Source organism: Toxotes jaculatrix, chromosome 1 (assembly GCF_017976425.1).
Source record: "Toxotes jaculatrix isolate fToxJac2 chromosome 1, fToxJac2.pri, whole genome shotgun sequence".
NCBI classification, from domain to species: Eukaryota; Metazoa; Chordata; class Actinopteri; family Toxotidae; genus Toxotes; species Toxotes jaculatrix.
The window spans coordinates 9,880,681-9,906,675 of NC_054394.1; the positions used below are offsets into that span (position 1 = coordinate 9,880,681).

General features: G+C 39.2%; 1 protein-coding gene across 1 annotated transcript; it reads left to right on the forward strand.

Moving 5' to 3' along the window:
• The first annotated feature begins 1,696 nt into the window (after positions 1–1,696).
• slc6a2 (solute carrier family 6 member 2) lies at positions 1,697–25,995 on the forward strand. The gene is made up of 15 exons (XM_041050451.1): positions 1,697–1,867; positions 2,294–2,772; positions 4,411–4,542; positions 6,060–6,297; positions 11,467–11,605; positions 11,908–12,042; positions 12,773–12,876; positions 14,735–14,859; positions 14,983–15,095; positions 16,948–17,076; positions 17,950–18,049; positions 18,781–18,881; positions 22,552–22,719; positions 23,729–23,800; positions 24,098–25,995. The coding sequence occupies exons 2-15, from the start codon at positions 2,475–2,477 to the stop codon at positions 24,119–24,121; spliced, it is 1,878 nt and encodes a 625-aa protein (XP_040906385.1). The 5' UTR covers positions 1,697–1,867; positions 2,294–2,474; the 3' UTR covers positions 24,122–25,995.

The following is a 25,995-nucleotide window of genomic DNA, read 5'->3' on the forward strand; positions in this document are numbered from 1 at the left end:
CTTTAAGTCTAAAGAATGACAACTCACACTCATTTGTGAGGACAAAGGTCCTCGATGTAAGAATTTCACTCTCTTAATAAAGGATTGACGAGTACTTTCCAAATTGTAGAGTCCTGGCTCAGACATATGCAGCACAAACTGGAACAACTCATTTCAGTTGTGTCATAAAACATCTGTTAAATGCTGTGATGTAGCTGTTACTGAAACTGGGACTGTGAGGTCATATAAATACTCAGAGCAGATGGGTGAAAGGTCGGGATGGGGCGTGCCGTGCGCATGTGTGCGTGTTAACAGGGTAATGTACAGAAGTAGCAGTGCATGTTAATGCACACATACAGAGAGTCAAAAGGACCGAGAGGAACAGAATCTTTTCTGTGACATCGACCAAATGTTCGGGTTAAATCCACAGGGTCTTACAGTGACTGGGGAGAGGATGTGTCTAGTCTGATTAGCTTCTCATTCTACTGTTGACACGGAGGAGCCCAAACCTTCCGACAGAGCGAGAGGTGAGGTCTTTGGATCTGTTCACAACCAGAAGAAGGGATTAAAGATGATCGAAGTAAAGGGTGAAGGATGATATCCTTTTGCCTTGAGCGGTCCTGTACACCTCCATGGGTACAGCATCACGGTCAAGGTTATGGGCTCAGTTTCCGTTTGTTATCATCTGTTCTCAGCATATAACCTGCAAAATGCACCTGCGCTATAAGCTGCTTCTGAGGGACAGTTTCTATCAAATTGCACATGTTCCTGTCCGTTTACTCATGCCTTGAAAATTGAAGAAGCCCACTTGTTGAATGAAGAAGCACACATTCATAAATACACTCGATATCATGATAGCGTATGATGGTATCACAGCACAACAAACACTTGTTAATTCTTGGCCAGGGAAGTAACCTGAGAAAGTATATTCATATGTATCTGACAACACAAAACAAAGTGCAAACTAATTCAGGAGAAAACATCAGAAATAACACAGTATCCTTCCTTGTTACCTGGTCATTTGCTTTACCATCACTGCAGTTATTCAATCTTCACAAACAAAACGCCCAAAACCAGCCCTATTAGGGTTTTATAAAAACAAGCACTGGAGAGCAAAGAGGACATTCATTGACTTTAATGGGATGAACTGATCAACCATATCTAATAGAAATCATTGCCTCTGGCAAAAGCTGCTGTAGAATTGAATTACACATAGAACACAATGCTTTTACGGCTTCTTAGAAAACTGTAATTCAATCTGTTTAGTACAGAGAAGAAACAGATAAAGTCTAAATTAAAACATTAAAAAACTTTTGTTGTATGTGAAATTCAAATACTCGTGAAGCTGAAGGTAAAGGGACCTTAGGTCTGTTGTCAAACGTGAAATCCAAGCATCAGTCTGACACAAAGACATGGTCTATCTTTATATCCTGCTCTTAACATGGAAAAAAACTATTCTTCAATCATATAAACCTGCCCTAAGCTAATAAAGTTCACATCAAGTTTTGTTTTTCTGAACAAAATAGTTGATTAATAGAAAAGGTAAGTCTAATATCATGTGCCACTCTACATGGATTAATCTAAAAACCACTGCACTCCCGGCTGATTGTTCCACTGCCAAGTCAGGAGCAGAGGCACAAGTTTATGGGAACTAGAGCTCAGACAAAAAAGCGATCATGCCAAGTCAACATCAAACCGGAGAGAAAGCGTTTAATTATAAAATATCACGTGGAAGAGAGAGAGGAAACCGATTTAAAAGCTCGCATTTTATATCGTCTCTGCTGGAGAAGGCGAGTCTTATAGTTCCTTCAGAATGGGCAGTCTTCTCTCAGACGCATCTGGACAACAGCAGCATCGGGTCATGGAGAGGTGTCCCTAGCTTTACCAAGTACGGAGGAAAACCTTTCAGTTGCAGGGCTTTAAACTAATTTAACAACGGTGACATATTCAAATAACCATTTCTCTTTCCCATTATCCTTATGAGTGATATTTTAGGCAGGTAATCGTTTGATTGTTCAGCGCACAATGCGCTCGGTGCGCGTGGTGACGTAGAGGGGAAATCGCTCTGAAGTGTCTTTCACTTGACACCTGCTACTGCTGTGCATCAGACTACAGATACAATGTTTTCTCTTAATGCTGTACTTCTATTAAGAACACGCAGACATTAGGTCTGTCTGCTATAGGAGGAATAATGTCACCTATCTCCCCCCTGGCAGTCCTAACCTGTATTTCTCGCTGTGCGTAAGTGTATAGAAACTTTACGCACAAACACCAAACCTATACAAACTCTCTGTTTCTCTTCCCTCCTCTCCAGCCCATGCACGCGGAGGTCTCTGTTGTAGTTTCGGCAGAGAACGCTCGCTTATCCGGTTTTTGTCAGCGGGATTGCCGTCCTCATTCAAGCGCACCGACTCAGACCATCGGCTCCGCCAGAACCCGCAGGGGGCCGTGAGAGCACCGGGCCAGCGTGGGCTTCGTACGCACCGCAAGAGAAGATGAATATCCAGGTTCTGCCAGAACACAAGCTCTCGTCGGTGGCCCCGCTGAAACAGTGCAATGTGGAGAAAAAGGAGGTAGAACTGATACTGGTGAAGGACCAGAATGGCGTCCAGTACACCAGTTCCTCCATCATTCCCACCCCTGGCCACCGCGTAGGTCCTCCCGGATCCACCTCTGACGAAGAACGAGAAACTTGGGGCAAGAAAATAGACTTTCTCCTGTCGGTCATTGGCTTCGCGGTGGACCTGGCCAATGTTTGGAGATTTCCTTACTTGTGCTACAAAAATGGAGGAGGTGAGTAAAAGCATCTATTTCTGATCGATAGATGTGCGTACACAGATGTTTAAACTTTTAGGAGAGGTCACTTAACATGGCGCACCGCAAGGTTCAGGCACTAAATTCTTACAGTAATACGACAAAAAATAAACTGATGTTCTTTCTTCTTTCATTTAGGGCTCAGGTGCCAATGCGTTTCTACTTGTACTTTGAAATGTTTGAAGAATGTGTTGAAACCGTTTCACACAGCCCTCAGATATTGAATAAGATTAGAGTTAGTTATTTGGCTGCGTTGTTGTTCTAATTTTAGCCTCTTTAATCTCCTTTAATAAGCTTTTTAATAGTCCCAGATGTATGTAGGAAGTGCGTTTAGCTTACATGATGAAGGAAATACCTCATTTCACCAAGGCATGCACATTTCTTAACTGAACCATGACACATAAAAAATTAAATATCCTGCAATATTTATTTGTAGATATAAACACTGGATATACAGGTGTTCTGGCTCATGATTCTTCTGCGGGTCTAAGATAACCACCCTTAGAACTATAGAAAATTGAAGGTGCACTAAAGTGGGCAGGGGAAAACAGCACAGTGTGTGTAGTTGAATCACTAACAGGTAGTTTTAAACTTTTCACTCATCACTGTATTTTTGTTTTCCATGTAAATGTTTCAAAATATAGGGGGAAAACTAAATCCTTTCATGAGTAATGAGAGAGCATTTAAGCTTACTTAATGAACAAAAGGTCTCCTTTCATAAAGGCATGTAGATGTGTAAAACCACTGCAGCTCTAAAACTGACCACTAACGTTTCATATTATCAGACGCTTCATGAAAAGTTTCAGCATCTGCTAGAAAATCCTTTTAATTCTCTTTGTTGAAAGCTGTTTTAAATATGTGAAAATATACTACAAAATTTGAAAACAAGTATCTGAGCTCTGGGTTACTCAGTAACTGTGTGAACACAACAGAGTAACAGTCGCACTGTTTTCAAAACTAGTGAACACTGAAGCTGCAGCTGTAGTGAGAGAGAGAGAGAGAGAGAGAGAGAGAGAGAGAGAGAAAAGTACAGTGTGTGTGGTTGAATCAACAAAGGATGGTTTTAAACAGTGTTGTTTTACCCCCAACACTCATGACAACAGAGTGTTCACTAGAAGGTGTGCTGTGTCCTCTGTTTGCCTGCATGTCCATTCTCATGGCGAAAATCAACATGTTGTGCTTAGTGCCCCAAAGGGTCAACTCCACCACTGGCCTGTCAATCATATTGGCCCTCAGCAAAATGTATTCATTACTGTAGATAATGTGTCATTTGTGATGGACAATGTCAAGAACAATTCAATTATGAGAGGTCATTTCCTTGTTGGTGGATGTGCAACTGAGGCACAGCATGAAAATAGCTGTGAGCCTTCCTGCTTGTATGTTGTGGTGTGTTCTTTTTCCAAGAATGTCAAGACCCCCCACCCCTCTTTTTTTCCCCTTTTCTTTTTTTGGGTATTTTGTTTTGTCTAGCACTTATTTCCATATTAAGCACCTACCCCTAAGCATTACTTTTTTTTTTTTTACTGTAAGCAAAAAAGAAGTCATGCTAGCAAGGAAGTAGCTGAAAACTACTCAAAATATAAAGTGCAATATGTAACTGTTCCTTTCTTTCTTCAGGTGCCTTTTTGATCCCTTACATTCTTTTCTTGGTGATTGCGGGGATGCCATTGTTCTACATGGAACTTGCCTTGGGCCAGTATAACAGGGAAGGGGCAGCTACAGTTTGGAAAATATGCCCTGTCTTTAAAGGTGAACTGTAACACAAACACACACTCAAACACATGTGGACCTGCGTGTCTGTTTACTTCAGCTTCCCTCTAACCTCTTAAGCTGTGCCACTCACTGCTCTGTCATGCTCCTGTTTGTCTCTCTCTTCAGTGTCTTGCCCTTTCATTTCATCCCTTCGCTCTTGGCCTTTCACCCTCGTAGGTTCATAAGTGTCACTGTGTAATTAACCTCTCTGCATTTTTGTTTTTTCAAATTTCGCTCTGCTAGCACCTGCAACCTTATAACCCTGTGAAAGTTTGTGCAAATGTCGATTTCAAATGAGTGAAACAAAACCAAACCAGGATAGTGTCCATGGCACGCTGGGGAGCACGGTGGGGGTAAATTTAACTGTAAGTCAAAGAAAAATCCCAAATAAAACAAGATCTACTATGTTCTTTATTACAGCGAAATAAAAAAACTGATGTAGAATTATGTTGTGTGAACTTAAACTGAAGCCTACTTTGAGTTAATTATAGCAACTGTGCGTTAAGACTGTTTTCTTTCTTCTGTGTTATGAAGTTTACTATGAATCTCCAAAAATCCAGACCTGCATTAGATTCGTGAGAAAGAGTGATCTAACAATATGTATCTCAAAAGCTGTAAATTTACATAAGACCTGGCTTTTTCTTACTTTGTAGTGTCTTAGTCAACCAATTATTCTTTGATATTGTCAGATAAGCACCTCTGTCTGCACTATTTAATCAGCACCAGTCACTGCTTTTGTTGGCTGCAGCGCTAAGAAGGGTTTGCTATTTTCCTGTCTAGAATGAGTGGGTGATGGGTTTATGGACTTCTCTGTTTTCATGTAAGGACATCACATTCCAGTGGAGACAAAACATCTCATCCCAGAATATGTCAAAAAAAAAGTGCAAAATGAGGGAAAGTATGCATTAACGTCCACTAGATGTGTGTGAATTTTGAGTGGTTGGTTAGTGTTTATCAGCGTGTACCCTCCACCACACAGCTGAGGGAGTTACATGTGCTTATAGTGACAGTGACAGGGTGTTGTTGCAAGGCCCACAAGGCCTCAGATGTAAGACAAAAATGACAACCGTTTATCTAGTCAACAAAGTTGTACAGAACTTAACTATGGGAAATTTTTTCTTTCCAAAATATATAAACCACAGCTAGTGATGGGAGATGTTCTCAGATCTGTGGGTTCTAATAAATGATGATGATGTGAATGAGTTGCTTTGACCTTGCAATCCATACCTGCTATTCATGATTTGTTGACTACGCTGCTATTTATTTAGTAATGGCTGAAATGCATCTGGTTTTAGTTTTACATTTTACTGCATACTGGGATGCAGAATGTATTTATACAAACTACGCATGGTCACCTCTAGAGAGTGTGTGTCACGTATACTTGCACTTCGCTGATGTTCTTCTAAAACATTGAAAAGAAATTTGTGTTGTACAGAAAGGTGTGTACATGACTAACACAGTGTGAAGATAAACAATCTTTTTTTCTCCCTAACTAATAACCCTGTGTTCTTCAGGTGTGGGCTACACTGTAATCCTCATAGCTCTGTATGTAGGCTTCTACTACAATGTCATCATTGCCTGGTCCCTCCACTACCTGTTCTCCTCCATGACCAGCGAGCTGCCATGGCTCAGATGTGGCAACAGCTGGAACAGTCCGAACTGCACCGACCCCAAATCCATCAACGGATCCGTCCTCGGCAATGGAACTTCTTATGCCAAGTACAAGATCACCCCGGCAGCAGAGTACTACGAGTAAGTGATTTCAGAAAATCAGAACAAGGCATTTATCGAATAGTGACCCCGTGTAGGTCATTGCATGATGTAGACTGTGCAAGTAGAGCTTTTCAAGTTTTTTTATTCAAGCATCAGATGTAGTTAAAGTCCTTTGCAATAGATAAAGTAACCAACAGTTACACAGCTGTATAGTATCTGCTGCTTCCATGCAAACGTCTGGCAATGACAGCTGATTCTATACTGAGATCACTTAAAAATCCAAACTCAAGCTATCCAGTAAATGTCACAACGCGGAGCACTTACTCACTGTTACACGGATAGACACCATACTGATGATCACAGTATTTCCGTGATTGCAGAAAGATCAAAAGTATTGGCCTGCAAGTAAATGTAAGTAAATGTAGCCCCTGTCTTCACAAGATTAACTTTGCATATTTTGTTCACAGTCTATTTGTTTCATTTGGATGGTTAGAACTGATACAGTTTGGCTGAGTCAGTATCGAGTTCAGTCCAACCAACAACAGCATCACATGGCAGTGATGCTTTCTTGCTCTGTCACTGTTGTCTGAATAATGCTAGCACAGTATGTACCTGTCTGTGGAACCACTGTCCATGTGAAGAGTGACAGGTCACTGAAAAGTGTGTAGAGAGCTCCAAAACTCTTCAGCCAAAAAATGTTTGCACTGTAATAGGTGTATACATAAAAAGTTCAAATGTCCTCTTTGAAGTGCATGAAAAAAGCTCCATCTGTTTATACTTCAAAGACAGCCAGTTCTTCCCCAGCTTCTGTGAAGACTGACTGTGCAGCCCAGAGGAAGTCTGTGAAATGACTTGGACAATACAAGGGACACATGCTAAGCGTGACGCACTGAATACATTGAGCATGCAGCCCAGCCAATACTTGAGCTTGCAAAAGTTCCACTCCCATTCTGCTGGGCTAGGCTGGAGCGTCCCGTACAGTATGTTTATTTAATCAGTATCCCTGGATATGTTTCAACTTCCAGGAACCCTCACACTTGATAAATTATAAGCAAGTAAACCCTTTCACTTAACATGAGAAGGTCAGCACACACATGAGAGCTACAGCCCTGTGAATTACTGCAGACTTTCAAAAAAGTGATGCAATATTGCTCAAAAAGTAGACATGATCCATAAACTCAGAAGGCAGGTGGATGATTATGCTATTAAGTCATAGGGAAGATAGAGGTGCATAGACTGACAACAATAGGGTACTTCAAGACAGATCTTGCCTGGGGTTAAGCTCTGTAGGGGACAATAAATCCTCTTTCTTACAGCTAGCTTTGAGCACAGGAGCAATGCCAAGGCACAGCATGAGGGAGTGAGGCCAACTGAGTGAACAATTCTCTTGCTTCACCTCTTAGACTCTTTTTACACCCGCAGACTCCTTAAGCCGACTGTGCTCAACTATCATGAGCATAGTTTATAGCAAAATCCAACAGTAACAAACTGTATAGTGGAATCTTCTTTCAGTCTTAGTTTTACACCTAAGCTGGTTTGTTTTGCTTGTTAGTGGCATCTAGGCTCCCTAGCCATGGTACTTAATACAGTATATAGTTTTATTATTATTATTATTATTATTATTATTATTATTATTATTATTATTATATTCCAGCTGATGAGTTACTAGCAAAATAGAATTGTGTTTTCAGTCTCCACCAGCGACTGAAGTATTTATCTGGTTCTTCAGCTGCATTATGCTGCACACTGTTCACCAGCAAGTTGTCTGTTTGCCTGTTTGGTGCAGGGCAAACAATGTACAGTGGGTTTATCAGAGTTTTTCCACTGAAAACATGTTCCGGCTGCACGTCGCAAAGAGATCCAGTGCAGGCCATGAAACTAAAACAGTGAGCTGAAAGATGCTACAACACTCTTTGTAACTGAGGAGTACAACTACAAGTTAAAGTTTAAACCGTGCTACTGTCTGTAGCACCAAACCGTAAACTACAGTCAAAATCACTGTAGCAGAGAATAAGCATGGGGGATTTTAAGATCATGTGTAAGAATTTAACAACAATGCAATGATAATACAGTGTAAAACTCCATATGACCTGACTCAGTGTGAGTGATATGAGAGTGAACTTTAATTCGTGTGACAGGGCTTGTTTGTAAGATGTGCAGTGGAAGGGGCTATGTGAGGACGGCCGAAAACATGGCCTCTGCCAAAAAACTGACCTGGAAACAGAAGATTTGGGCATTTCAATGTGATTAACTTGATAACTTGTGCAGCCTTGAGAGATCAAAGAAACCCCCCAGATGTTAAACTTCCAAATCACAGCATCATGTCTTTACAGAGTAAGGTCGTCTCATTGCTTGAAGGCAGACATGAAGCAGTTGGGAGTCAGAGTTCTTAGGATTTGAAAACCCCCTCCTGAACACCTTTCCGACACCAGAACTGGGACTTTTGTGTCAAACAATTTGTTTAACTCTCTGAAACCGACAATCCGACACTAACGTCCATTACAAGCAGTGATTGGCTAGATGTGTGAAGGTGAGAAAACAAGCACGGTTTGAACTGTAAATGTAACTTTTCAGGAACAGAAAAAAAACTGTCCTTATTTTAGCTTTTCCTTCAGAGTATTTAATTCTACTAATTTAAAAAGTAATTTATGACCCAAAGAATAACGGTTATACAAATTTCTCAAACCCTCTGAAGATGAACTTATCAACTACAGTAGAAACTAAAAAATAAACAAAAAAAGACAGTGACAAGAACGCATTCCTTTTGCGCGCATCCATATCCTTTCTTTTCCGCATGAGCCTGAAGCAACCACATCTGATTTCATGTCAAGGATAACTAGACTTGATAAATAGCCCTCATTTAACCTGAAAGATCTAATTACAAAGACACTTGAGAAGATTGCCTTCGCTTCAGCCTCACACACAATTTAGCATATTTGTTGAAATAATTACTTTAAAAACAACTAGGACAGAATCATTTGTAATTAATTAAATAAATCAGGTTGAAATTAGAACCCCTCAGCTGTGTTTTCATACTCAGGTCTACAGTCCTTTTTATTTATTTATTCTTCGCATGCCCCGTTTCTCGTTCTGTAACCAACATTAAGACAGTCCTACACGCAATAGTGTGCCAGCCTTAAGTATACAAAGAGCAGCTAATGGCAGCACTGAGTGTTAGGACAGCAGCATATAACCAGCTCGTGGAGTGACAAAAAGAGTAAATGTGTTTAGAGTAACTGGGCCAAAGGGATTTGGATTGATGTTGTAGTGAGCATTTACTGGCAGTGCATTATCAATGCTATCAGATGAACAAGGAGGCCTTGGGGCATTACAACACACCATCAGGCCTCCAGGTCATGCACAGACTTTAAATTTCTCTCCAAATAAACTGATCTCTTCACGCTGCTATCTGCCTCCCCAAAGACTATATAGCTTTGAATTTATTATCAGTGAAAGATAAGTAAATCCTAAAGAGGAGTTTCACAGATCCTGTGGTCCCTTCGGATTGTGTGTCTGGACATATTTCAGTTTGCATGTTCCTGTGGGGTTTTTTTGTGTCTGGCTGTTGTGTAAGCAACCTGAGTATCAGATCCTCATCCAGTTCCGCTGTTTATCCACCCATAACATCACATGCCAACTAAATTGAATCTTTCTTGAGGAAAGTCTTAGGACAAACGTGAAGGGAACAAGAGTGCTTTTAAATGTTTTACTGCAGGATACTGATATCCAAATAAAACACGGCTCACTCCGAGTGTTTCTCAGCTCTGGAGGGACATCTCAGAATTTAAAACATCACGTAGTCTGTGTTTGTTGTTGGATTCATGTTTGCCCATCATGAGTCCTGGATAGACAGATCTTTTTATCTGCGCAGGCCTTGTGAATACACTGTTTTACACTGCAGTTTCAGCCAGCATCTTTTTTGGCCTTGGAACAGTCTTACCCAGTATTTTTGAACAGTAACAGCAGAAAGAAAGATTTCGACAGAACTGTGATATTGATTCGAAATGGAAACCAGGAGCTGCTGACCACAACCAATAATGGCCAAACGTGGCCAGTATTGGTGTATAGTCCCTGTAATGGGCTCAAAGGTGTATCATCATTAACAGAAAATGGAACTCTCCATCTATACCCAAATATCACATAAGACAAACTGTTTAATATTCATCTGTACAGAACAAAAAGAGAGAAGCTGACAACAAATAAACATATTTCTGCAAAGTACTGAACTACTCCCTACAAACATTTCAATTTTCTGTAGCAGTGCTCTTTAAATGAGCTGAACAACATTTTGAGAAGACAGTAAAGGCTCCAGTACTGTCACCAGCTGACGGGACAACATACTGACGGCATCTTCTGACCAAACTGGCCAGAACAATTGTATGTAATGTATGAACTTCGCCCCTAGTCCACTATTGTGATGTGAAGCTGTGCGCTTCCTTCCCACTACTCAGAGCAGACGTTTAAAGAATGAGCATGCAGCTGGAAACAATATTTAGCCCGGGAAGGAAGAGACTACATTTGTCTCCCCTTGTTTCATTATGTCATAATAAAACACTTGAACCTTTGAACACCCACCTTGATCTGACATTAAGTGTTTGGATCGAGGTTGGCTCATAACAGCAGAACAATACCAGAGGTCATTATTGACAGTTTCAAAGAATCTGTGGGTAGTGAAGTGAGAGAGAAAAAGAAAAGTGGTTACTTCACTTTAAAAGCCAGGCAACAAATGACAGTTTATCATTCGTTTGGATAGCTCTAATTTAGGTAAAAGATAATGAATCTACATTGAATAACTAAATGCATTTGTGTTCAGTGATAAACTGAGGTGTGTAACATGATGTATGTCCTGACAGACTCTGTCCCATACTTCATCTCTCACCTTCACCTCAGGCACTGCAGTGTGGGCTGCTGTGTTTAGACTCTCCCTGCTGCTGTAGAGCCTGGGTGGGTCTGTTCAACTAAAACATGCCTAAAATGCACTGATGATGAAGTTATCTTCAGTATTTACTATAGAACTACAAATCATGATGCACAGCTTTGCCAGGTGTTAACAATACAATGCTCTTATGTGGGCAGATTTATGTCAGCAAAATATCTGAAATAGTGTTATCAGCTGAAAATGTGAGTATACAGTATATCTTTCTTAAAGAGGGCCTTCAAGATATGAAGATACATTATTTTCCATTTTGTTTGTGTGTCCTTGTGCAGACGGGGTGTGTTGCATCTCCATGAGAGTAAGGGTATCCAGGATCTAGGCCTGCCTCGCTGGGAGCTGACCTTGTGTCTGGTTGTGGTGGTCTTCATTCTCTACTTCAGCCTGTGGAAAGGTGTCAAGTCCTCAGGGAAGGTATAGGCCTGGACCACCAAACAACAATAGCTGCTGCTTTCTCAATGTTTTCTTGTTTTGATACAAGTCTGAATTATTTCATGGCAACAACAAACCGTAACAAACATTATGATTTTATAAGATGGAACTAGTAACTGTAGAGTCAGTCAGTAAGAGAGGGGGAGTGGGATTTTTTTTTCTTAATATGCACCGTCAACCACATTTTGTGTGCATTTATTGATAGAATGTTTAAGTGAAAAAAAAAAGATGCAATATGCTGTATTTTTTCCCCTTTTACCTGTTTGTTCTGCATGTGTATTCAGGTGGTGTACATTACAGCCACGATGCCCTATGTGGTGCTTTTTGTGTTGCTGATCCGAGGCATAACTCTGCCAGGGTCCATGGATGGCATCAGGGCCTACCTCCACATCGATTTCAAGCGGCTCAACAATCTAGAGGTTAGAGACTTTGCTTGTTAGCCACAACCCATCCATGAGCATTGAGATATTTGAATGGGTTGAGGTTGGGGTCACTAGCAAGTAAAAAAATAACGAAAGAAAAAAGGAATGGTTGTTTGAGTATGAAATCCCAGGTTTCAACGCTGGACATTCAGTTTCGTGTTATTTGTTGACCTCCAATTTAGTGTTAACCTTAGGGACTTTCAGATCTATCCATTTACCTTACGTTACAAGTAACATTTACGTCAATGTGGATGTACAGAGCCCTCTGTCTGTTTATGCAATTCTTTGGGTGGAGTATCTCAAGCTTTGAGGGTTAAAGGTTAGATTCCCATTGGTGCCTCCCATACTAAATGTATGTGCATGAAGGATTGCACACTATAGACACTTACATAAGACGTCTTCCTCTAGCTGAGATAATGTACATGGGCTAGGGTTGAGAAAGTTCATGTTCTGCAGAACATTTGTACACTTAATACTTAAAACTTAATTCGCATTTTGCAAAGCAGAGACAGGCGCCAGGCTAATAAAAAAATGTATGGGTTAATACAGGTGTGTTTTCCAAAGATAGGTAATTATTTAATAATGAAAATAATGGTCTAAACAATGAAAATCAGCATTTATATTCAGGTCAGTCCCTGTATGTGTAGTATTTTAGCCTGGAACCATTTTTTGGGGGGGAAATTAAAAAAATATATTATTTCTTTTTTCTTTTTTTTTTTTTTTGTAGGTGTGGATTGATGCTGCCACCCAGATATTCTACTCACTAGGAGCAGGATTTGGTGTGCTTATTGCGTTTGCCAGCTATAACAAATTTGACAACAACTGCTACAGGTAAGCATTTGCACTGTATTTGTCATCTTTGATACTGCAAAACAAGCCCACAGCAACATAACATCCTGCTGTTTTTAAGCACTTGGCTATTTCCAACGTGTAACTGGATCACAGAGTAGCAGAGGTGATGCTAATCTGTCCAGCTGACCCCGATGGCCAGGTGTTAACAGAAAAGATAAAGTACAGGCCAGGAAGGGTTGCCAGATTATAGCCAAAGGCTGTATGTTGACTGGTTTGTCATAGTGCTGCTCTTCCTCAGAAAAAGCAGGCATGAAGTTGGCTAACCTTTTTCCACATTAACAGGCTGCAGTGGTGCGGTTAGTGGCAGATGCTGTTGGCAAAACAGCAGTTTAACCTGTCGTGGTTGCAAATAGCAGACACAATTTAACTTCTTGTTGTTATAGAAATCACTACAATAGTTAATTCTGAAACGTTTTTGCCACTGCAACACCCTAAGTTCGTATCAAATAAATGATAACAGATGAAATATAATGTAAAGTGTCATTACAAAAGTTTGCAAACTAAGCAAAATTAGTGCTGTACTGTATGTTATAAGCATTCAAACCTGACCTAGGTAAAAGGCAGCAGCATAGAAGACCTGGTGATTTTAGGAAGGCAAGTACTGAACTCAGGCTTTTGTTTGAATACCCACACAGATGGATCAAATCTGTAAGAGTGGTGCAGGAAATGAGTAACAGTGTGTCCTGTGTGTTTCAAATCCTACATCAGAAGAGTGCAAGAGGAGGACAAAGCACTGCTGCCTTTCTTTGTCAGATATGTTTAGATTATGTTAAATGTCTGCTTTCACAAGGACCTGTGGACAGTGGGACAGAAAATTCAAAATGCATCTCTGATTTATCATTTAATCATTTATCAATACTTTTCTAAATTAAGCTAAAATTTTAAGTTATTGTTATGAATGTATACGTTTGTCATACTGATAGTTTTAAGTGAGGCACAGTTTCTGGTGATGTGTAGCAGCAGTGTGTGTGTGCAGGTGTGTCAGGGCTTGTTTTTATGTCCTGGTGGGGACTTAAACCTAAATGCACACTAACCCACTGGAACTCTTGTCACTGTGGGGGACAAAAAATCAGGTTACCACAGGTAGAGACTACTTTTTGAGGGTTAAGACTTGGTATTAGGGCTCAGGTTAGAATTAGATTTAGGTTAAGTTTAGGGTAAGGGTTAAGTTAAGGGGGTGTCCCCCATGTGAAACAAGAATGTATGTGGGTGTTTGTGTTTTTGTAATGACTGAAGAGCAGAATCAAAACTGAAAAGCTTCTATCACAGCCTGCAGACAATACAAAAGAAAAGAAAAATCAGAGGGAAGAAAATCCTTCACTGAGAGGTTTCTGCTCCCTCAGCTCAGGAGGTGGCCGAGGTCAGGCTGACCTTGTTCATTCTGTCAGACAACCACAGGTGTGTGGCCGCAGAGCAGCGCACTAATTGCCGATCAAACCACCAACCATGAACAGTGAACAAAAGCTCCTCATTAACCTGAATATCCCATCTAAAGCACAATGTTTGGCTAAAGATCAACTCATCAACTTAAAAAGATATCCAGTAACACATGACCCCATTTTGACTTTACTTATGTGACCCAGTACAATGGAAAATTGGCTTCAAGTATCACACTTGAACTACTATAAACAGCAGCGCTGATTTTAGCAGTTGTTCAACAATGTTAGTAACACAAACAGCTTCATGCTCAGCTCAAAAGAATGAAACTGAGTCAACAGCCTCTGTTAAATAAAGTTAGTTGGACAGAGGAGGATTTTACAAACGGAAAATGTATATAAAAAGGAACAGTTCTTTCTTTTCAACTATTTTTTTTCCCCTGTGCATTTTCTTTATCCAGGGATGCTCTCCTGACCAGCACTGTGAACTGCATCACCAGTTTCTTCTCAGGGTTTGCCATCTTCTCTGTTCTTGGATACATGGCTTACAAACATGGGGTGAGAATAGAAGATGTGGCAACAGAGGGTGAGCACAGTTCTTCTCACTTGCTATGACATTACAGAGATAAAAATATTTGGTCATGCATATAAATTTTGACTATGTAAATGTGTTACTTTTGTGTACGCATGTCTCTGTGTGTACATACAGGAGCAGGATTGGTGTTTATCATCTATCCTGAGGCAATTTCTACACTGCCAGGATCAACATTTTGGGCTATTGTGTTCTTCATCATGTTGCTGACTCTGGGAATTGACAGCTCGGTGAGTCCCTAAAACCACTAAGATCTCTGGAAGCTGTATAGGTGAGATCATATCCTTATAACCACAAGTGTGAATGTTTTTAGCAGGATGGAAGGGACAGAGATCCTGCTCTGTACATGGATCAATAATGAACAGATACAAAAATTGCAGGTAGTGCATGAATAAATGCAAGAATAAAATGTAATTTAACTGATGAAATACATACATACATACATACATCATATGCTTGTATGCAAGTACTGAATATAGGTGTCAGTCTGTCCTTGTTTATCATCCAAAGCTCAGAAAAACAGTTCTACCTTCACTGTGCATGTACAGAACAGAGCAGACATTGTGTATGTGAAGACCCCTTCGGGACAGTAGTGATATCCACCAGTCATGTTGTAAGACTTTCTTTGCTGGGTTTCCCATTAAACTTGATATCTGTTGGAAAACAAGGTTCACTGAATACTCACTGCGCAAGTTTCTGAGAGACCTTTAATCTGCTATGATGTAGCAATAACATAGTAGAATGTCTTCTGAATCAAGGTTACTAAATAATGTCAGGCGTTTTTTTCTTTTCTTTTCTTATTTTTTCCCTCCTGGTAGCAGCCTTTACAATTTTTACAACTCAGGTTCTGAATGATGTTAAAAAGGCTGTTAAGTAAAAAATATGTCTTGTTAACATAAACAAACATGCAGACTGACTTTATTGCTTAATAAGTTTTATTCAACATGATAAAACCAGCGACTTTCACTTTTGAGATGGCTGCTTGCCAACTGTTCCGTGAGCCCAAATGATTAAGTGAATGAAAGACCCTAGTCCAGCACCGCTGTGGAGTGATGACTCATGTCATGCTGAGGGGAAATTGTAGAATTTAAGTAATAAGAGTAAAGTAAACATGGGTAAACTGTGTTTCACCTATGTGGTCAGCGTTAAAATGACTTTAAAATGGTCTGTGGCAACAAAAACTTCCTTCTCTGACATTTCAAAAACCAGCAGTAATTTAATCAAACATCTTCGCAATGACTCACTCAGATGCAAAATAAACAAAGGACAATTAAACTACTTCCTATCTGTCAGCAAATGTCCCAGAGTAATTAACTCATTCTTTCATCCAGTAGATCAGATGAACACCATGTCAGTATTACTGTAATACTGTAATGTATTAAGTATTTTATGATATCGTGCTCTATTTATTGTTATGCTGAGGTAGGACCAAAGACGCATTTCCAACCCTCACTGGATAATAAAGTTCTTTTCAATCTGTCAAATTTGAAGGCAATACTATCAACCTGTTTCAATGGACAAACAATGGTGTAATTACAAAATGACCCAGTTAAATTTAAGTTTGGTTGGATATTAAAAAGTTTCATTTACCCATTAAAATCATTTTTAAGCATTGTACATCACAAAATCACATTTTCATCCACTTTAAATGTCTCTAAATTGACGTTTACAGTAATGGGTAAAGTGATATATAGTTTTCTTTTTTTTTTTTTAAAATGATACATTTGAAATGCACAGTTATTAAATGAGTGTTGTTCAATGCTATTTTTGACTAATATTAACTGTTAGTGTGTGTGTGTGTGTGTGTGTGTATATGTATATGTATATGTATATATATATATATATATATATATATATATATATATATATATATATATATATATATATATATATATATATATAAAATGACTTCTGCTGTTCAGTTTAATGTACAGTGTCAGCATACTTATGCATACTTTCAAAGTGTAGTGACCACAAATAATCTTAAACACTTTTGTCATTTCAATTTATGGATCAATATCAATCTAAATATCTAAAGGGATTTCTGAATGGCATGTCCCTTTCTCTGTTTGTGTCCACCAGATGGGAGGCATGGAGGCAGTCATCACAGGCCTGACGGATGACTTTAAGATCCTCAAGAGAAACAGGAAACTCTTCACCTTCATCACAGCCTTTGGAACCTTCCTGGTTGCCCTGCTCTGCATTACTAATGTCAGTATCAAGCGCCATTGTGCCATGAATTTACACTCACTACTTGAATGAAGTACACGTCATTTTCAACAAAATGCTTGCTGATGTTATGTTTCACTTTCTCTTTCACTTTCAAGAGATAAGTAGTTAGAATAATCTAGCTCTGCACTCTCACTCAACCATGATACTGTATGTGTACAAACACTGTGCATAGAAGAACCAGTACAAACTTGGCTGTTGGACAGAAGCAAATATTGTTTTAAAATATATGAATTCACTAATATACACCAAGTAGGGGCAGTCTGCAGTGTCAAAACATGATAAAGTCTCACAATATTACGTGGTCACAGAAAAATTACTTAAAAATTGTAAAATAACTGCACTCTTACATCACACTCTGACAACAAATTACAATTTAATTGCTGGAACAAAGTCTATTTTTCTTTGCAGTCGCTATTCATTCACATGGCATCAGCACTAAGGAGAAATGCTTACGGATTACAGAAAAACAGACTCTGGGAGACAGAAAGCTATTATGTTAGTGATTCACATGGTTTCCTCCCTTAAATCAAATGAATAAAATTATTGAGAAAGTGAATGATTCCTTTCCCATGCTAGTCCCCTGGCACAAGATACAGACTGTACCACTCGGGACACAAAACAAAGGTCAAATGCACATAAAATCCTCCTCTCCCCCTTATCAGCGCTTCAAAGTGCACTTTGAGTCACCTCAAAGTGCAAAACAAGCATGTACAGTATATTATATTAAGTCTGAGAGCAGTGCATATTGACTGCGCAAAGGGGTCCACTTATCTTCAAGGGTGAAGATTTCTATACCACAAAAACACATATACTCTTACACACAATAAATTCTCTCTGTCTCTTTGCCTGTAGGGTGGGATCTATGTGCTGACCTTGCTAGATAAGTATGCAGCAGGGACTTCTATACTATTTGGTGTGCTGATTGAGGCCATCGGAGTGTCATGGTTTTATGGTAAGAAAGTTCAGTATGTTTACTTTAAATCGTTTTTCCAAATTCACTGATATTGATATTATGAACTGACTTTTTGTCTCACTACAAATGACATTAGCAGCATTAGTCTTTTTGTAATGATATTACCATGACAATGAAATCTCAGCCATTGTCACTCTTAATATAATCTTAGAGAAAAAAAAATACACATTGAAACTTCTATCTGCAGATGATAGAAGAATCATGTGTGACAAAAATGTTGAAGGTAAAAAAACAAAAACAAAACCCGTTTGTAGGTTCACCTCCTGTTCACCTCCTGTATCTAAAACTATCAAACTTAGTGTATATATATTTCATCTGTGGACCCTCAGACGTTAAAATTACAGATGAATTGGAAGAAAACTAGAGGCTTCTTCCATGTCAGGAGGGCAAATGATCCCATAGCAGACAAATTGTGCAACCAGAGCAAAAAAACTAAATAACAAATATGGATAAACAGCATGGCAATCCTGATGAGATAATGAAGCAAATAAGTCAAAGACGCATGATGTGTTACGTCAGCCCCGGTCAGGTTAGAAAAAAACAAAAACAAAAAAACAAAAAAACAAAACAGTGGACTATGAGGGTGTAGACCATCGTGTGTTGTGTTCCCTCCTACTTGGCACAAATAACCAGCTGTAGCCTACACTGGTTAAATGCTGAATGTGTATAACTTTACTCTCCACAGTAACCTTTGTTGTGTAACTTGTCAGGTGTGGACCGCTTCAGCGAAGACATCGAGCGAATGATGGGCTTCAAGCCAGGACTCTACTGGAGGCTGTGCTGGAAATTTGTCAGTCCTGCTTTTCTTCTGGTGAGAGGAATAAAGAATATTCAAGTAGCTACATTTAGGTCTGGTTTCCTGGACAGGAATCATGAAATGTGTCGGGAAAATTTCTTTAACTGTCATTCATAAACGCTTGCAAGATGTGCGACAGTGTAATTTATTCCAGCTTGCAGTAGATATGTAGTTTACGTGTCAGTGATACAGTGCTGGCCTATTGAGCTGCAAGATTTAACACAGAATCAGAAGTTTCATACTCAATAGCTAAAGTAAATTAATGTAATAGTTTGGGTGGCACACAGGGAAACGCATTCACAGAGTACCACAGCATTGGTGCCTCTGGCCTGTTCCCAGGGGGAAGGTGGGATAAGGAGGATAGTCCTTGTACCTTGTGCACATCCTGGTGAGTCTCACTTGCCGGTGAAGTTGCTTGCAACTCCACGTGCTGACTACTTCTGATATCAGGAAATCCTGACTCATAGGAAGTCCTACCGACTTAGTTTTTACTTTGGGTCTGGATTTATCATCTGGTTTTAAGGGACATTTTTATCCCTCATTATCTATAACTTGTTTTTAACTTTTTGTTTTATGTGAACAGGAATGCCCTTAAGTGGAAAATTTGCTCATTATTTGTGGAGTCTGGTGAATCCTTAGTGACTTTAGATAATGTTTGTCCTCTAAAACCTACATTTAAATCCAATTCATGAACTGTCCATCACCTTGGATTACTGGAGAGAATGTGTGGCATGAAAAGGGAGTGTAGGAAAACAGAGACCATAGCACTGCACTAGGAGCATATGAAATTTTTATTACTGTGAAATTAATGCAAGAGCAAAACTTTTTCAGAGTTTATCACCTCCAACCACCACAATCCTAGATTCTTATTTAAAACCACTGATCAATTAGTCAACCCTGGTTCTCCTGATGTCCCCATTTCCTCAGTTTTTAACCTTTTTCATAGATAAAATTGAGGAATAATAAATAAATAATGCCTACCAAATTCTTAATAGAGGCTGTAGCCCCACGCCTACGCTCAATCATCAACAGTTCTTTATTTTCTCACTGTGTTCCGGATTATTTTAAGACTGTTAGTGTCCAGCCTCTGCTCAGAAAACCTGGTTCTGATTCATCTGCCCATAGCTATTGCTGACCAATATCTAAGCTTCCCCTTATAAACAAAATCCTACAGAAAATTGTGCCATAACAATTCAATCAATTACAATATTTTTGTGAAATTTCAGTCAGGTTTCCAACAGCACAGAGACTGTCCAAAGAGTTATCAGTGATTTCTTGATGGAGGCTCACGCAGGTGAATGCTCAATACTGCTTGATCTTGGTGATGCGTTTGACACAGTGATCCAAGCATTATTAATGAAAGGCTGAGAACAATGTTATGTCTGGCTTTACCTCTTGTCAAGCATTGTCTCGGTATGGGGTGCCTCAGGGCTCCACTCTAGGACCAAATTTAATTTCTATATGTTTACTCTCTTTGGGCCAAATTATTACACAGCAAAATGCTTCATTTAATTTCTATGCAGATGATGGTCAGCTGTATTTTTTCAGCAAACCACCTGAATCAGCAACATTATCTTCAATGCATAATTGCAGAGCTGCAGTTAATGGTTGGATGGCAGTAAATTTTGTTCAGCTTAACTCCTCCAAAATGGAATTCTTATTATAGGCCCTGAGCTAACTCGTGGCCCTAAGTTCTGCCTGTTCTTTGATCTCTAGCTCAACATGTGGTGCCCACTGTTATAAACCTTGGAGTTATTTTATACCAGAACCTCACACTTGAATCCCATTTTAAATGGCTATCTCAGCTGTGTTTTTTCAACTTCAGAAATATATCTAGAATTACATCATTTATTTCTTTAAATTCTCTTCAAAGAGTGATCCATGCTTTTATCACTTCTTGTCTGGGTTATTGTAATGCAGTGTTTACATGCCTCAGCCAAAACATGATTACACGGCTTAAAGGTGTCCAAAATGAAGCTTCCCTTCTCTGGAAGCCTGTTTCAGATTTTGTTTTAAAATTTTACTCCTGCTACCTGGCTTCTAAATCATTATTCAACAGCCCGTAGCTTGAGATCTGGAGATAAGACAGATAGTCCCCAGCCAAGGCTGAAGACCAAGGGTTGTAGGGCTTTTGCTGTTAGGGCTCCAACCCTCTGGAATAGCTTATGTGAGGAACTTTGACCAGAAAATTCACCATCTATTTTTAAATCATCTCCCAAAACTTGCTTTTACCATATGGCTTTTGCTTAATTATTTTATCTGTTACTTTTATGTGTTGCTTTTATCCATTATTTTACCATTACTTTTAGTTTTAGGTGTTATTTTATTTGTTGAGTGTCATTTTGTTATTGATTGCTTCCCGGCTTTCTTTTATTTTCCCTTTTTTGTGAAGTAATTTACAGTTAAACTGTTGTTTCCAAAAGTTGTTATTATTATCTTTATTTTTAGAGGAAGCACATAGCCGGGGTCCACTGTTGGCCAAGGGTAGGTGCAGACAGCCATGTGCTTCCTTTAATACAAATGGCTGTCGACACTCTCCCCTGGACAACACTGGAAATTTGCAGTAAGAAGGAGAAGTGGTCATTCCGTATCGTGAGAAAAAGGGACAAATGCAAAAATAAATTACCATTGTTTACAGATATATTTTGGTATAGACGGCACTGCCTCAATGACAAGTGTCTGTATTCTGAAAGAGTACACATCCTAAACCGAAATTGGCAACTTAATGGAGTACATAAACTACGTGTCCTCTTTGTTACAGTAAGTGAGCATTTTCATCATGTGCTATTGTGCTAACAACATAGGGGATGTGTAAAGAGATTGAGAAAATAATGACTCATCACCACACCCTGCCAATTATATTCCACTTCATCCAGTCTTGTTCGTGTCGCATCCATGGATGGACGTGCACTTACAGGAATGAAAATACCTAGTGTACATGTACTCTCGATGTCCATGAGCACATGAAGCAGTGCTTTGTGCTGGGCACTGTGACAGCCAGTAAAAACAAGGCCCTGCGAGTGTGAAGTCCAGCCTTGTGGGCCCTACAAGCCCTGCAGTTTCTAACACCCAAAGAGGTTTGACCTGAGAGGTTTGAATGAATGTACTGACTGACAGTGCTTCTGAGCTCCACATTCACGTTAGCAGGACATAACATGTTTGTATCAACATTTCTAACTAACAGCAGCTCAGTGATCTATAGTACCATCTAAAAATCTCTGGCCTTATCAAAGCTGACATTTTACACGGACAAAGTAGACTGCTATGGCCTTTTGCAGTTAGAAAAAAAAAGAGGGGTAAACTGACCTCTCCATGATACATAACTGCAAATGACGTTTCCAAGGGACAGAGTGCAGGTAGCGCAGTCATGAATTTAGTCTAGAACAGGTGAATCAGGTTACAGAAAGGGAGAAGTTTATTATTGTGTATACAGATGCTCAACTCAATTCAGTTTTATGAATAAAAGAAATTACAGAGGGACTTTAATATTGGGTGTCTGTTCTGATAAAGATGTTTCGGTTCTTGACCTGGGTTTCGCTGTGTCTGTTTTGCTCTTTTCTCCATGTTCCCTCAGCTTCTCTCTCTCAGTCTTTAAATTTAGAGACTTTACAAAAAACAACCACACAAAAAGATGAAACACTGCTAATGTGCCCCCTCCCCCTTTCCTTTCCTCTCTTTTTCACAGTTTGTGGTAATAGCCAGTACTTTGACATCGTCAGGCCTAAAGTATGATGACTACACCTTCCCTAACTGGTCCAACCTAGTTGGCTGGGCTGTGGCCATGTCCTCCATGCTGTTTGTCCCCTTCTACGCTATGTATAAATTCTTCAGCGTACCAGGAACATTCAGAGAGGTCAGTATCAAAACATGTTTGTCACAAAGGCTGAAAAACTGTAACCTGTTTTCTAAGCAGACCTATTTAGTAGATGTTTGTATTCATGGACTTCAATTCCTGTCAAGATAATCACTGAAGAGAATGAAAGTACGGTAGCAACAATTACAACTGACACGAGCACTCTGTAAGAACAGTTTGCACTGGGACATGGTGCAAATAAAATAGGATGTCACACAGTGTAAATGGACCTTGCATAACAGTAGCCAAATGTAATCAGTGGTAAACAGTACAGTTGTGGCTAAAAGGCCTACAGTATGTTCTTCTTTCAAACACAACTTGAAAACAACGATCTGATTTAGGAGTAAACTTCCTCTCTCATCTTGATGACACTGGCACTGTGAGGACATTCAGATGAAATGATTGCTTCAAGGCACTGAGAGTTTTTGATCATAATCATCAGAGCACCGGAGAGCTATTTTCATCCCTCCGCAGTCAACGAGTGTGAGCTTCACTCCATTGTAACAATTCCTGCATCCCATTGAAAATCTAAGGTTCTTGATAATAATTCAGAGATCAGAGATAAAGTCCATAATGACTGTTTAATTAATGTCTGATGATAGATCTGATTACATTCCCTCTTATATCTAAAGTAGTATGTGGACTCTTTCACTCCCCTAAGAATATGCACATGTGAAAAGTCTTTTAAGAAGGCAAGCATTTGATTATAAAGTAAGAAATGAAAATTTTAAGAAAGGTTTTACAACACACCCATACATAAGTGGTAAACTGCCTGAAGCAGGGAAAATGAGTTCACCAAAAACTGAAAAAGTTAATTTCATGTAAAATGGGCCTTTATTAGGGATCAAAGAATGGATTGACTTACACCTTTTCTGCAGCAGTGGAAATAAATTAAGCTTTGAAAGTTCATGCAAACAACTCCTACAGGTGCCCCAACTGTGGTGGAAGATGATACACATGTTGAGAGCTTAGTGTTGACAATGATGTGCTGTAATTACTTGTTTTGCAGAGGATAGCCTATTGCATCACTCCAGAACATGAACATCATTTGGTCGCTGACGGAAATGTACGGCAATTTAAAGTAAGGACATATTTTTGTTCTTTTGTAACAGTGTTAACTTGAACTGGCCAGGAGGCTGCAATTAATCTGGGTTTGAATGCTTGAAATGTGTGCACTATAACTGCTGCTAAAGGGTCAAAATAATAATTTGAAGAGGAAGGAAAAAGACAAGCTTACTTTTGGGCCTATGCCTTTTAAAATGTTGACGATACAACCAGCCTCTCTAAATTACACTTTTAGAAAAGCAGCATCAACCAAGGCAGATAAATGAAATGAAATACATTTGACACCAGGTCAAGACTTCCTTTTGTTTTCCAGCTCAGACACTGGTTGGCCATCTGATGACAAATACCCAGAATTCCCTCATTCATCCTCACATCTGGTGTTTGGAGTTCCCGTGTGCCACGAGTGGTCAGACACACGAGGAGATCAACATGCTCCAACCTCTCTCTCAGCAGACCCCCCCCCCGCCCCCCCGAGTAGATTTACCACCTAAGGCTTTTGTTGTCAATAGCAGCTTCAAGCACTTTGATTTCAGTTATGCCTGTTAATATTCTGAAACCATTCTACAGCTATGGCTCATAAGGGAGGGGCACCCCGTGTGGAAAATCTACTGTTATTTGCCCATGGACATCATTATGGTTTTTATATACTATTTCAATTATTATTATGCTATTTAATTCCTATAGTTTGTGACGTGACTATTACCTCCTAGAAGGGATAGAAAGTAAAATAAAAACCAAAACAATCCCATGTCCCTGTGTATTACTATACAGGAGACCAAAATATTTCAATTTTTTCAAACTTCTTTTTAGGCCTGTGATTATTTATTAATACGTTATTATTGTCACTTGTTGCCACTCTGTTGGCTGAGTGGCTTATTTGTGTCAGTGCCTTATCAAGCGAGACACACTTCTTACAGTCCGTATAGGAAGAAATAAAAATAAACTGTGTTGACTCAGGAACCCACTAAATCAAACCACAGTTTGTGGATGGCTCAGCTCGATTTTGACCTAGTCCTTTGATATTTAACTCAAAGCGCTGGAGGTCAACAGAGCATCAAGGTCAAGCTGCTTAGCAAATAGAAAACAGGCCTGATATAATGCTTTTGTGTCACATTGTGTTACAGAAAAGGGAATAATGCATGCATCACTCCAAAGCTTTAAAGACATAAACTGAGGCAGGCTTCATGCACCTCTTATGCTTTGAAAGGTCAGACTCACAATCAGGCCTTAATCTCAAAGACAGAATAAGGCTGAACCTGATCAGTGCCTGGCTGCTTACTTAAGATGCAGGGGAAAAATTCAGCAAAACAAATGGCATAACTGTTACAAACAGGTTTGTATTATTGTTGCGTGACTTATTTCCCAAATTTTCATCTGCTCAGTCCTTCTAAGGAGCATCTGTGGTTTTCCACTTTCCACACACAAAAGTGAGAGAGAGAGAGAGAGAGAGAGAGAGAGAGAAAGAGAGAGAGAGTGTGTGTGTGTGTGTGTGTGTGTGTGTGTTCAGATTTTGTTGCCAGCCATACAGTATTGCTGTTTGAGTACAGTACACTGAGGAGTGACAACTGTAAAATGCCTCTTTCACTGCACTGTATATCAACTATTATGTTAAGTGCATGACAACACCTCTCATACTTTCATCAACATATCTTGTAATGTTCCTCTTTTTCATCACCATAGAAGTGCCAATATGTTCCTTTAGGAATGTTTTTGATTTTCTTCTTCTGTTTTCTCTTTTTTTTATTATTATTATTATTTATTGGAATGAAGTTGAAGTTGAATTTTAACCTGGAATCATAACAGAACACCCTTACTCTGAAAGGAATAAAGCCACAAAGAAAAAAAATCAAATATATGTGGAATATATAAGAAGATATAAAAATATATAAATATATTCTTTTGTTATATCTAATCTTGTATTTATCAAATTGTTTATAACAAAAACGTGAATGTAAAGTATTTTAAACGTAACTGTCCACAGTCATAACAATGTGTTTGATGTAGAGCTAAGATGAACTATTTAGAAAAAAATATTCTTCAGTGTAACCGTGGGCTACTTTGTCATATACGAATGTGAACAAATAAACCCTGGCTCTCCTGGACTATGTTTACATAAATACTGTGTACAATACCAATGTCCTGTTGAACGTGAGTGACAACTATCTATGAAGAAGTCTGAAGTATTAACACTATGATAATAAAGAATTTCTT